The 13,424-nt window shown below is 33.9% G+C and overlaps 1 protein-coding gene across 4 annotated transcripts in view; it reads right to left on the reverse strand.

Annotated features, from left to right (window-relative positions):
• Positions 1-13,424, reverse strand: part of CDK17 (cyclin dependent kinase 17) — a 98,610-nt gene that overhangs the window by 17,283 nt on the left and 67,903 nt on the right. For all 4 annotated transcript variants that reach the window (XM_068560483.1, XM_068560480.1, XM_068560481.1 and 1 more), the window contains 5 exons: positions 11,801-11,926; positions 2,548-2,604; positions 1,439-1,553; positions 556-650; positions 167-229 (listed from right to left, as the gene is read on the reverse strand). In XM_068560483.1, the coding sequence (XP_068416584.1) occupies positions 167-229; positions 556-650; positions 1,439-1,553; positions 2,548-2,604; positions 11,801-11,926 (456 nt within the window). The remainder of the gene's footprint in view (positions 1-166; positions 230-555; positions 651-1,438; positions 1,554-2,547; positions 2,605-11,800; positions 11,927-13,424) is intronic.

The raw sequence follows: 13,424 nt of genomic DNA on the forward strand, positions 1-13,424 counted from the left end.
ACAGTGTAGTAAACAGAAGTTCTGAGTAAATATGTTCAGGACAATAACCTATTTAAAATGCCTAACAGAAAATTCTGAAGCATATTTCATACGTAATGTAGTTCATCTATGCTTAAGTGTTTGTCTGTACTTTAAATAAAATTTAAAATGACACACTAAAGCATACCTTAACATTGTGCATACTCATGATGTTTCCACAGTCATCCATGTACTGTTTTAGATCTTTATCCTGAAAAAATACAGCACTTTACTATGTGATACATAGTTTTGAGAAGGCATGACTGATTTACTTAATAGCGTTTAGTTTAAAAAAAAAATTTTTTTTTAATTGAAGTATAGTTGATTTACAATGTTGTGTTAGTGTCTGGTGTAAAGCAAAGTGATTCAGTTATAAATACATATATATACATATTCTTTTTCAGAAAAGTAAGTTGTTTTTTGAGGAAAGATACTGAATGCACCACACGTAATTTAATTAAATACTAATAACAATAATGTTCCCGGGGCTGTTAAAAAATCCAATTTGCTATGTTTTATCATTTAGTAAATGCTTACCAGATACTCAAAGACCAGAGTCAAAGATTTATCTGTGTGAACAATGTCATGTAACGTTACTATATTTGCATGTTTTAGATCCTTCAATAGTGAAACTGCAAAACAGAAAAGAAAGCCAATTACTTAATCTGTGGTAGCCAGTCTTTTTAAAAAAAATCCTAAGTTTAACATATGAATGATTGAGTTTAGGAGTCTCTTAAATTTAAAACAATAATCCACCAAAGGGATTTGTAGTAGATATTTTAATAGAATCAATTTTTTTCTTTTCTTTTATGGTTCTGGGTTTGATATTTTTAATACTTAAATTATCCTCAATATTACATTAATACTCTCCATGACATCTTTTTTTCTCAAATGTTAACTTATTGAGACTTCTAGGATTAATTTAGACATAAAGTCCAAGGTACCCTTTTTCCTCCAAATTGCTTGTCAGTTGCCTCAAACTATTTTCTGGATAATCTTTTTAAGACTATCATACCATTATATAAATATATTTACATCCTGTATATACTATTTATAGTTAGCTTTCCCCCATGCATCAATATATAACATTTCCCAATGTCAAATATTTGTCTGTGACAACAATCTTTAATGACTTCATAGTACTTCATTATAAGCTGTACAATAATATATCTAACTAATTCCTTTTATTAAATATTTCAGCTTTAGTTATTGCTTTCCCCCCCAGGGCCTTGTTTTATTGTATTCTTTCTCCTCAATGAGATGCCATAAGCTGTAGTGGCATATATTTTCCAGTCATGTACTATTTCTATATCTGAGCTCCTTGTACTTACAAAAAATGAACTCATTATATAGCTTTGGTTTTAAAATATTCTATATAAATTTCATTAATACATTCTGCTCACAAAAGTACAAATTATACCTTCTCTTATTGCTGTGCAGGGTGCACCTTCTTCATGTTCCAACCGGATCTCTTTCAATGCCACCAAATTCTCTGTCAATTTACTTCTTCCTTTATATACTGTTGCATATGTACCCTACAAAATATATTTTTGAAAGACACATCAAAAATATCATGAGTCTATCTATATCATCTATACAATAAAAAGCCCTAACTAAATTTCTAATTTCTAAGCATGTGTGAAATTCCATCTTGCAAGGAAAACCCCACCATGATTAATCTTAGTTTTCCTATAGCTAAGAAGACTTTCAGTTCCATACGCACAGCTTCCCTACTCTTACAACCCTACAGAGTGCTTCAAAGGTATGAAAACATAGGGAGAATATTTAATTTACTTTTCGTACTTTGTATTAGATTAATAACTGAATCAATATATTTAGAATCAAAGGTACTTTAACTGCAATGGTATGTGGAGATTGAGGAAATTAATTAAGCATAGTAAGTGAAAACTGAAAATTTAACTAACATTTTGTGAAATTTTACCCGTTTTCAGACTTTTCAGAATCTTTGTATGCAAGAGCTCTCCTTTAAAAAACAAATATATTCTATAGATTTCTTCTATCATTGCCAGGATAGTCCTCTAACTCCCTTAAGGCCTCCCTAGTAACTAATTCTATTATTTTCTTCTCACTTTCTCACTCTGGGAGGTAGACCATTTCAAAATTAGTCAGTACTAGTAGCAACTTCAAGAAAACCAAGGTCTTATGGGTCAAGAATTTCCTTAACCTTTAATGAGATGTGTCTTTAACCTTAATGATAGTATTTTGATTTTTCACAAGTTTGAACACATGCAATTTCCTACATGACAGCACAGACAAAGAATACCAGGAAGCTAACTAACAAATTAAATGTCTATTTTGTTACCAAGAAAGCACAATATCTTATGCTTCAATAGCAGGTTATAAGGCTATTTAAAAAATGCATTTCTTCTCACACTGATGGGATGATTTCAAGAATTAAAGGGTTTTTCCTTCTAACATTCTGTTGCCTTTTCAGAACAAGATATAATCTTTTAGATGATGAACAAGAAAAAAATGCACCTTACATGTTTGAAATAAGTATTAACTTACCTCTCCAAGCTTTTCCAATTTGATGTAGGTTTCCATTTTTCCAAACCCAATTTCTGACTGAAAGCAAACAATTATAAATTTAGTATTCTTAAAATTTCAATTCATCACTGCCTCAATTTCTGAAACTCTCCTGCTCTGAAGAGTCTCTTGGAATAGAAAAATCTGATTATAATTAAATTGTTGAACATCTGTCAAATTTTAAAATAAATTTTTAAAACTGGAACATTCAAAGGTTCAAAAATATCAAAGTTCACAATTAAAATTGTCAACCCATCTTTTACATAGATCGATTAACATTCTGCTATGGGGACTTACTTAGTGGCGCAGTGGTTAAGAATCCACCTGCCAATGCAGGAGACACGGGTTCGATCCCCGGTCAGAGAAGATCCCACATGCTGCAGAGCAACTAAGCCTGTGTGCCACAACTACTGAGCCTGTGCTCTAGAGCCCACAAGCCACAACTACTGAGCCCGCATGCTGCAACTACTGAAGCCCGCGCACCTAGAGCCCATGCTCCGCAACAAGAGAAGCTACCACAGTGAGAAGCCCACGCACCGCAACGAAGAGTAGCCCCCACTCGCCGCAACTAGAGAAAGCCTGCATACAGCAACGAAGACCCAACACAGCCAAAGATAAATAAAAACAAACAAAAAACATTCTGCTATTATCAAAACTACAATGAGGTATCTATCACCTAACACTGGTCAGAATGGGCATCATCAAAAAATGTACAAACAATAAATGCTGGAGAAGGTGTGGAGAAAAGGGAACCCTTTTGCACTGTTGGTGGGAATGTAAATTGATACAGCCACTATGGAAAACAGTATGGAGGTTCCTTAAAAAACTAAAAATAGAATTCATATAATCCAGCAATCCTACCACTGGGCATATACCCAGAGAAAACCATAATTCAAAATGATACACGTACCACAATGTTCACAGCAGCATTATTTACAATAGCCAGGACATGGAAGCAACCAAAATGTCCATCAACAGAGGAATGGGTAAAGAAGATGCGCTACATATACACAATGGAATATTACTCAGCCATAAAAAGGAACGAAACTGGGTCATTTGTAGAGATGTGGATGGACCTAGAGAGTGTCATACAGAGTGAAATAAGTCAGAAAGAGAAAAACAAATATTGTATATTAACGCATATATGTGGAATCTAGAAAAATGGTACACATGAACCAGTTTGCAAGGCGGAAATAGAGACACAGATGTAGAGAACACCGTATGGACACCAAGCGGGGAAAGGGGGCCGGGGGTGGGGGATGAACTGGGAAATTGGGATTGACATATATACACTAATATGTATAAAACAGATAACTAATAAGAACCTGTTGTATAAAAATAAAATAAAAAAGAAAGAGAAAAACCAATATCATATATTAATGCATATATGTGGAATATAGAAAAATGGTATAGATTACCTTATTTGCAAAGCAGAAATAGAGACAGAGACGTAGAGAACAAATGTATGGATACCAAGGGGAAAAGGGGTGGGGTGGGAAGAAATGAGAGATTGGGATTGATACATATACACTACTGATACTATGTATAAAATAGACAACTGAGGGGACCATACTGTATAGCACAGGGAACTCTACTTAATGCACTGTGGTGTCCTAAATGGGAGGGAAATCCAAAAGGGAGGGGAATATACGTATATGTATGGCTGATTCACTCTGCTGTGCAGTAGAAACTAACACAACATTGTAAAGCAACTATACTCCAATAAAAATTAATTAGAAAATATTCTGCTATGAAAAAATTTTGTCCTATTTTAAGACCCTGAGATTTTAAGATACCACAGGCATTTTAAGATACTAAAGCATTTTATAAAAGGTAACTACATGATTTTCTTTTTAACAAAACTGCAAAATAAATAATTTTCCTACATATTTTCCTTCACCAATCTTTGTGTTCCCTAGGAAGGCCTGCAAAAAACAAAATACTATTTATTTCAGGTTTTCCCACCAAAATATAATAAAAAAGACAACTGCAAGTCACACTCTATTCTGAATCAGGAAATGGCTAACACAGAAGAAGCAATATAAATCTAAATCAGTCCCCTCCATCCCCAAAAAAGGGGTTTAAAAGTGAGTTCTTAAAACCATTGCTTTTAAACCTTGAGATTGTTTGCCTACTTTCTATGGAGTCAATAAATGAGATAGATGGAATACTCAAATATGTAATGGAAACCCAGCATTTAAAAACTAAAAACAAACAGAACAAAAAACTCTAACACAAAAGATTTAGGAAAAAAAGAAAAAACCAAGTGATAAAAATTTAGGGATTGAGAGAGCAGAAATAGGGGTGGGGGGGGAAGTTAAACAGAGGAGAAGAATAAGAATTTTCTTAAACTGCCTTCTAGTAACCCTTTGTAGATAGTGCAAAAGGCAATAATAATCTAAAAATTCACTTCTCACTTTAGAGTGATACTAATGCCCTTAAATAAATAGCCAGTGAAAGGAATAATGTTCTTTTATATATAACCTCAGCTCTCAAAGGTGTATAAATAAGGCTGGATCATTAAATACTATGTTTTAGTCAAATTCTGGAGGTTCAAATACACAATTTTTTCTGGAGGTGTTGAATAAAATAAAAATGATACTTGACAATTTGACTTAACATCTCTCACCACTTGGAACAAAAGGATAAACTGCCCCAAACTGAATGGCCAGAAGTAGCAGAGGCCTCTCAAAGGAACTGTTTCTATCCTTTTGTTACAAGGATATGTAACAATTTAAAAGCCATGCAGGGACTTCCCTGGTGGTGCAGTGGTTAAGAATCCACCTGCCAATGCAGGGGACACAGGTTCGAGCCCTGGTCCGGGAAGATCCCACATGCTGCAGAGCAACTAAGCCCGTGCGCCACAACCACTGAGGCTGTGCTCTACTGAGCCCTCGTGCCACAACTTCTGAAGCCCGCATGCCTAGAGCCTGTGCTCCACAACGAGAAGCCACCGCAATAAAAAGCACACATACCGCAACAAAGAGTAGCCCCCAGCTCACCGCAACTAGAGAAAGCCCGTGTGCAGCAACGAAGACCCAACACAGCCAAAAATAAATACATAAAATAAATACATTAAAAATAAAATAAAATAAAAGCCATGAGGAAAACTGCGTATCTAATAGTACTTAATTCAATTTTGGTAAACTAATAAAAACTGTGGTCACAGGTGGTATTATTGAATGAATGAAAAATTGCTTCTTTCTGCACTCTTAAAGACTTTTTTCTATATATGGTATTTTCAAAAAAAATTTAATTAAAAAAGTGAGATTTTGGAACCATCATGCACCATCCACCCATGTACTATCTTATATATGACTCACAGATATTAAGTCCTTGCTTTCTATTATCAATAATTATACAGAATAATAAGGTAAAACTACCCTAGACAACACTTGCTAAATATAAATGGAGTTTTTTATTTTAATATGGAAAATGTGGCAAACAGCCCACCATCTGGTACATGAGAACCTGATTCTGAATAGCCTTTTGACTTTGCATGTTTTTACAGTCTATTTACATATTGTCTTAACACTTAAAAAAAGGCTAATTACCAAGGTCACACAAACTATGATAGAATGTGTTTATTTTCTTATACCTATCTCTAGAATTCAGGTGATTAAATTCACAAACATGAAACTATTCTGCCATGAATTTTAAGTCTCATATCACATTTCTTTATGAAGGAAAAAGAACTATATTTAAAGAATAAATGGAAACTAGTATGAACAAAATAATAAATGTCCCCCCCCAAAATATAATAAAAATGTCATCATATGTAACAATAAGAAGCACATAGAAAAATATAACTACAAGCTAGGAACTTTTTTTTTTTTTTTTTTGGGCTACGTTGCGTGGCTTGTGGGATCTTAGTTCCCTGACCAGGAATTGAACCTGTGCCCTCAGCAGTGAAAGTGCAGAGTTCTAACCACTGGACCACCAGGGAATTCCTGGGAACTTTTTCTTATCAGGAGTTGGGATATTTTCTTATTCTTTCTTTTACCTTAAGTGAATAAATACTAGCATGCCCTTAAAAGATCAAGTACACTTTGGTCCAATGGTGACTATGAAAAAAATGCTGAGGTTTGCTTTAAAGAGTGTATAAATGAACTATAAATTCAAGACTATAAAGATAAAAATGTTGTAGAGATTTACTGTATCATATAAAGTATACTGTAAGAGATGCATCAAAAATTAACATTACAAAGAGTCACTCTTCAAAGAATGAAACTTAGTGAGATCATTAAAATATGCTGAAAGTCTGCTTTTTAAAAAGAAGGTAAATACTGGAATTATCTGCCACAACCCAATTCAGAGTAAAGTGTACCCACCTCACAACATTTTAATGATTCCCAACCTTTCGGATTTAATAATTACATCCAAATATTACTTACTGAATCTTTATATGGAATTTCTAGAAAATTTTGCTTGCATTTTTATCTGCTGAACATGACAAGATTAACAATAGATATAATGACTAGCTTGTTGACACGCTCTCCTACGGAAATTATTCAGAGGACAGAGGACAAAGCTCACTTATTCAATATTTACCAAGTACAATGCTAGGTACTGGGGATATAGTGAAGAAGACAGATATGATTCCTGCTTTCAAAAGTTCACAATCTAGACTGAGTTCCACCCTAGATTACTTTAGAATATTTTTAAAGTCTCATAAAAACAGAAATAACAGCTAAAGGAATGGAACAGTAAGCTTTGTATTTTAATACAACATAAACATTTCCTTAATTCTGCTTTTCAAACAAAGATAATTTTTTTCTCATACTTCATTGCTCTAAGAGAATACTTGGCTTTTTGGAAAACCAAGCAAATTCCTGTTCAATCAGCTCTTGTACCATAAGCACATGAAAATTAAACAAAAATATAATTTATAATAGCCAGATTCCTATAATTCAGGGTAACTTGTAAGTAGCATCGAGTATTATGGGGTATTTCTTGATTACTTTGGCTCTGGCAATATAATCACTCTATCAAAGTTATAAAGATGTATTAACATGCTGGCAATGCAGTTCTAATTGAGCTTCAAAACAACTGAAATACGTGCAAAAGTTCTATAGATGCCATTCTAAAAGTGAATGTGTATATAAGAAACACTGGGGGCAAAGGGAGATTTTTCAAACATCCATTTCCCTCCTTGTGAGATTTACCGAGTTACTGTTACTGACAGAAATGTGTTCTTAGATATGTGGGGGGCAGAAAAGAGACTGAGACTCTCTATTCTACTTGATCATTTGTCTTACAAAAGTGTGCTGTCATCATCATGATACTACCTTAACCCTGTCCATAATATGCCAAAGGTAAATTAAGTTGTGGGTGGACTTTGAACCTCACTTCCACACCACATAATATATTTATTATTTCTGAGAGACATCAGGACTTGATACCCTATTTTCTCACCTGTTCCTAGAAACAAGGACTACATATGATATATATTGGTAAAGTCATGAATGAGGAATCCAAAACTCATTGTTTAGGAAGAGGCAGATTCTTAAAATGTGTATAACTTAAACTTCAATAAAATGAGACAAACTTTCATATATAGCCTTAGTCTACTAAAGCTGCACTTAACACTCTTACAAAACTTCCACGGGGCATGTCATCATTGTAAGTGCAACAATGCCCTAACAAATCACTATCTGCCTATGGGCTTTCCCACTAGTTTAATGTTTAACTCAGTATGTTAAGAGTTAGAGAATATTCCATTTCTTATCAACTATAAATGAATATTAAATAACACTTCACCAATCTAATAACCAATATCTTTAACATGAGATAGAATGACTAAATGTAATGTGGTGTTCTGGATGGGATCCTGGGGAAAAAAAAGATATTAGTGGAAAACTAGGGAAATTTGAACAAAGTATGGAGTTTAGTTAATAGTAATGTACCAATATTGGTTTCCTTAGTTGTGAAAAATGTACTAAAGTAATGTAAAATGTTAATAACAGGGGTAACTGAGTATGCGGTACATGGGAACTCTCTATATGATTTTTAAATTTTTCTGTAAATCTATAACTACTCTAAAATAAAAAAACTTATTTAAATAAAAAGTCAACAGAAAGGATTCAGCAAGAGAGGGAGACTGACTATACATGAGTGTATAGGAATAACAAATATTCTAAGCATCCTGAGGAGATGGGATAGGAAGAAGGACAATTCCTCACTATTAAAGAAAGGAAAGAGGAGACTTAGTGTAATTCAGAAAATGAGAGGGTTTCTGGTTAGTGGCTTCTCTCTTCTTTGTCATGCAGTGGGAGAGGTCATCTGCTTAGAGAGGGGAAGAATTAACCAGAGAAATACAATACAATAGGGTAGCCAAGCGATACTGAGAATCCAACTGAGGCTGATGATCATAAATTCATAGAAGAACCAATCAGCCCTATTGTATGTCTTTCTCTACCAGAAATGAACTCTCTGACTTGTTTCTTATTTCCCACTCAAACAAAGGATTTATGTTATTTTTACTACCCTACTTATAATACACTGCTATTGAAAAAAAAAACAACAAAGTTTTATCCTTTTAGAAAGACAAAATTTTATATTTTGTCTTGAAAAATGTTTTTTTTTTTAGATAAAGAGTATATCATCCATGGAAACATGAGCTCTAACAAATGTGAAGAATATTTTTCTTTTCCCATCTCCTTTCCATGCATTCCCTAATCCTTCCCCTTCACATATAAACCTAGGGTATTGAAGAATAATTTTCTAATATACTTCAAAGAAACCATGGCTTTAGTAAAGGTAGATAAATAATGAAGGATGAATCAATAGAAACCAAAACAGAGCTGGCATGATTAATCTGAAATCTATAAGCCATTTCAGATCAAAAAGCAAGGGAGGTAGATAGGAACACTCAACACAATAAAAACTCCAGTCACTTAACATTCATTAGAGGGCACTGTTTTCCTTAATTTCATGTACACTGAAAAAGACAGGTCTTAGATGATAGCTTTGGTGATTAAACCATACCTCTAGTCCCAATCTGAAATATTTACTAACTCCAAAACTTATCTTAAGTACCGATCTTTAATAAAAATTGATAACCAAAGAATACTTGCAAGCTGGTAATCAAATGACAAAGTTATTTGAATAAAAATGTCTTAAGCAGTGATGCAAAACTATGATGATCATAAACCTATACCAAAGTCAAGTTGGTATTACACTTTAACCTTGTTGTATAATGGTGAATGTCAAATAACTACCCATCCTTCTAGAGCCAGCTTAAGCACTATCACCTCTGTAAGCCTGTGATGTGCAAAGACATTTTACTTGCTGTCTCTTTAATTGTCTCATAGCACTTTATATATACTTCTACCATAGAACTAAAGTCATCGAAAACAGATCCTCACATACACAATCATCTCAATTTATGTCAAAGGTGACACTGCAATGGGGAAAGCTATCCTTTCAATAAGCAGTGCTGGGTCAACTGCTACAGGTTGGGAGAAGATATTTGCAAGACATGTAACTGACAAAGGTCCTTTATACAAAATGTATGAAGAATTCCTAACAAACCAGTAAGAAAAAGGCAGAAAGTCCAAGAGTAAAGAGATAATAGACTTGAACACCTAATTCAAAGAAGAGGATATCTAAATGGCCAATAAATATTGGAAAGGTGTTCAACTTAAGGCATCAGGAAAATGAAAAATAAAACCACGAGATAGCACTATACACTCACCAGAAAAGTTGAAAACAATTTTTTTTAAAAAAGAAGAGACAATATCAGAAAATCGAATGGAGAGGGGCTTCCCTGGCGGCGCAGTGGTTAAGAATCCGCCTGCCAATGCAGGGGACACGGGTTCAATCCCTGGTCCGGGAAGATCTCACATGCCTAAGCCTGTGCACCGAGCCTGTGCTCTAAGAGCCCTCCAGCCACAACTACTGAGGCCCGCGTGCCTAGAGCCCGTGCTCTGCAACAAGAGAAGCCAACACAATGAGAAGCCCGTGCACTGCAACAAAGAGTAGCCCCCACTCGCCGCAACTAGGGAAAGCCTGTGCACAGCAACAAAGACCCAACGTAGCTAAAAATGAATAAATAAATAAATTTATAAAAAAAAAAACTGCATGGAGAGCAACTAGAACTCTCATATACTGGTGACAGGAGTGTAAAATGGTATAATCACTTCGGAAACTATTTTGACAATACCTAGAAGAGGTGAACATATGCATATAATCTGATCCAACAATTCCACTCCTAGATATGCACCCAACAGAAATGCTTACATATGTTAACCGAAACACATGAACAGGAATAGTGATAGAAGCAATATTTGATCATAGCCAAAACTAAAAATAACTCAAATGTAAACGTCCATCAACAGAAGAGTGGATAAAATATAGCATACTCACACAATGGAATACCACGCAACAAAAAGAACAAATGAATTACATAACCACATGCAATAACCTAAATGAAAAACAAGCACAACACTGAACAAAAGAAGTCAATCACAAAAGAATACACACTGCGTACATACATAATACATACATAATAGGATATTTATTGTATACTATATATATAAACTTGTATAAATACATTTTTATATATTTGAATAAAATGTATTTTAATTTGTATATTCATAATTATATAAAGTTCAAAAGTTTAAGAATAATCAGAAAAAGAATATCAAATGCATTTTTAAAATAAATAAGAATGTGTATGTAAATGAGAATAAAGAAGTCTTTCCTGATATTAAAACACTATAAACATAATATAATCAAAACAGTGGGAAACATATAGGTAAAACTAATCTTTGGCATTAGAAGGCAGGGATAATGGCTAAAGTTGAAGAAGTGAGGGTAGAAAGTGAACAAAGAAGTGGCAGGACAGGTTTTCTGGGATTTTTGGAATTTCATTTATCTGGGTACTTGTTACACAGGTATGTTAACTTTACAAAAATTCATGGAGCTATCAATTATGGTTTATGTACTTTTCTGTATATCTAGTATACAGTAATAAATACTTACATATCTAGTACATATTCAGTTCATCTAGCATGTATCAGTAAAATTTACCAAAAAATAAAATATACCTTAAATTCTATTCCAATATAATATCTTTAAACTCTTAAGAAAGGAAAATGACAAAATCCAGAAAGCAACATAATATACTTTAGCTATTAAACAATTAAATATAAAAATTAATATAAAATGTTTGTACCCAGAAAATCAAACAACCAGATCTGATGGTGCAGGTATAGTAGACTTAAAAACTTACTAAGGAAGCTCTCCGAGACCTTCGGCTCATTGGTTGATCAAATGGTGGACTGTTTATCTGCAACTTTTCAAGATATCCATCAGGTATTCTGATATCCGCAGGCAGTGATAACCGCTTATTTAAATCCTTTAAAAAAGCAGGAAAAAAAGATATTTGTAGGTAACCACAAACAGAAAAGACAAGGGCATTTTACTTTTGAATTCATGGGCTCTAATGTATTCTTTCTTTTTTTTTTTTTTTTGGCTGTGTTGGGTCTTCGTTTCTGGGCAAGGACTTTCTCTAGTTGCGGCAAGTGGGGGCCACTCTTCATCAAGGTGCGTTGGCCTCTCACTATCGCGGCCTCTCTTGTTGCGGAGCATAGGCTCCAGACGTGCAGGCTCAGTAGTTGTGGCTCACGGGCCCAGTTGCTCCGCGGCATGTGGGATCTTCCCAGACCAGGGCTCGAACCTGTGTCCCCTGCATTGGCAGGCGGACTCTCAACCACTGCACCACCAGGGAAGCCCTAATATATTATTTCTTAGTGACCAATAACTATAAAGTTTTATTGCAATTGTAAAGTTACCCACATTGATTATACATAATATACTGAATGCCAATGTATTTATTTACTGTAAGCAAAAGTATACAATATAGTTTAACAGAAATGGTATTCTACAACCCAGTTATTTCTGAGTCCCTTCACTGATAAATTCAACAAGGAAATAATTTTGACATTATTATACCATAGTAAGAATAGGCAAAGTCTACCACAAAATGCGATTGGTTTAAATAACCAAGTGGATATTGTATGATTTTGCATGCAACACAGTGAGACAGTTGAAATATTTTATTATTGCTATGCCAATGGAAAGAAGTAAGTAAAAGGCATTTCTATTTCACTGTACTATGTGAACTGGGAGAAACATAAAAAGAGATCTTGCCTATATTATCACACCAAGAAACATAAATCCTTTAAAAATAAATCCCAACTGTTCAAAATAGTAACCAAACCATGAAACAAAATTGAGATGTATAAGAATTGTATACATATTTATTGAGATATATGGCTTAAGTATAGATTTATATCATGTTCTCAAATGATAAGAGAAATAAAATGATGATAATCCTCCCATATTAGTTTTATGTTTTACATAACCCTAAACAAATCACAGTCAGATTATTCTTGGAACGAAACAAAATGCTTACAATTTATCTAGAAGAATAAATAGAAAATATCCAGAAACATTCTCAAATAAGTAAAAGTATATATGTGGGGGTGCGTGGGTGTTAAGAAAGAAGTCTTTCCAGATACTAAATTATACAATAAAAAAAACAACCAAGAATGTGTCTCTTTGGGGGAAAAAAAATATATAGCTCAATGGAAGAATGAGAAAGTCCAGATATAGATCCTAATATTAAATAAAAATTTTAAACATATGATAAAGAAAATCACATATAGATGAAGAAAAATAAGAAATATTATTTTTATTACTATTTTTTTAAATAAATTTATTTATTTTATTTATTTATTTTTGGCTGCGTTGGCTCTGTTGCTGCGCCCAGGCTTTCTCTAGTTGCGGCAAGCGGGGGCTACTCTTCGTTGCGGTGCACGGGCTTCTCATTGCCGTGGCTTCTCTTGTTGTGG

This window comes from Eschrichtius robustus, chromosome 13 (genome assembly GCF_028021215.1).
Source record: "Eschrichtius robustus isolate mEscRob2 chromosome 13, mEscRob2.pri, whole genome shotgun sequence".
Lineage (NCBI taxonomy): Eukaryota > Metazoa > Chordata > Mammalia > Artiodactyla > Eschrichtiidae > Eschrichtius > Eschrichtius robustus.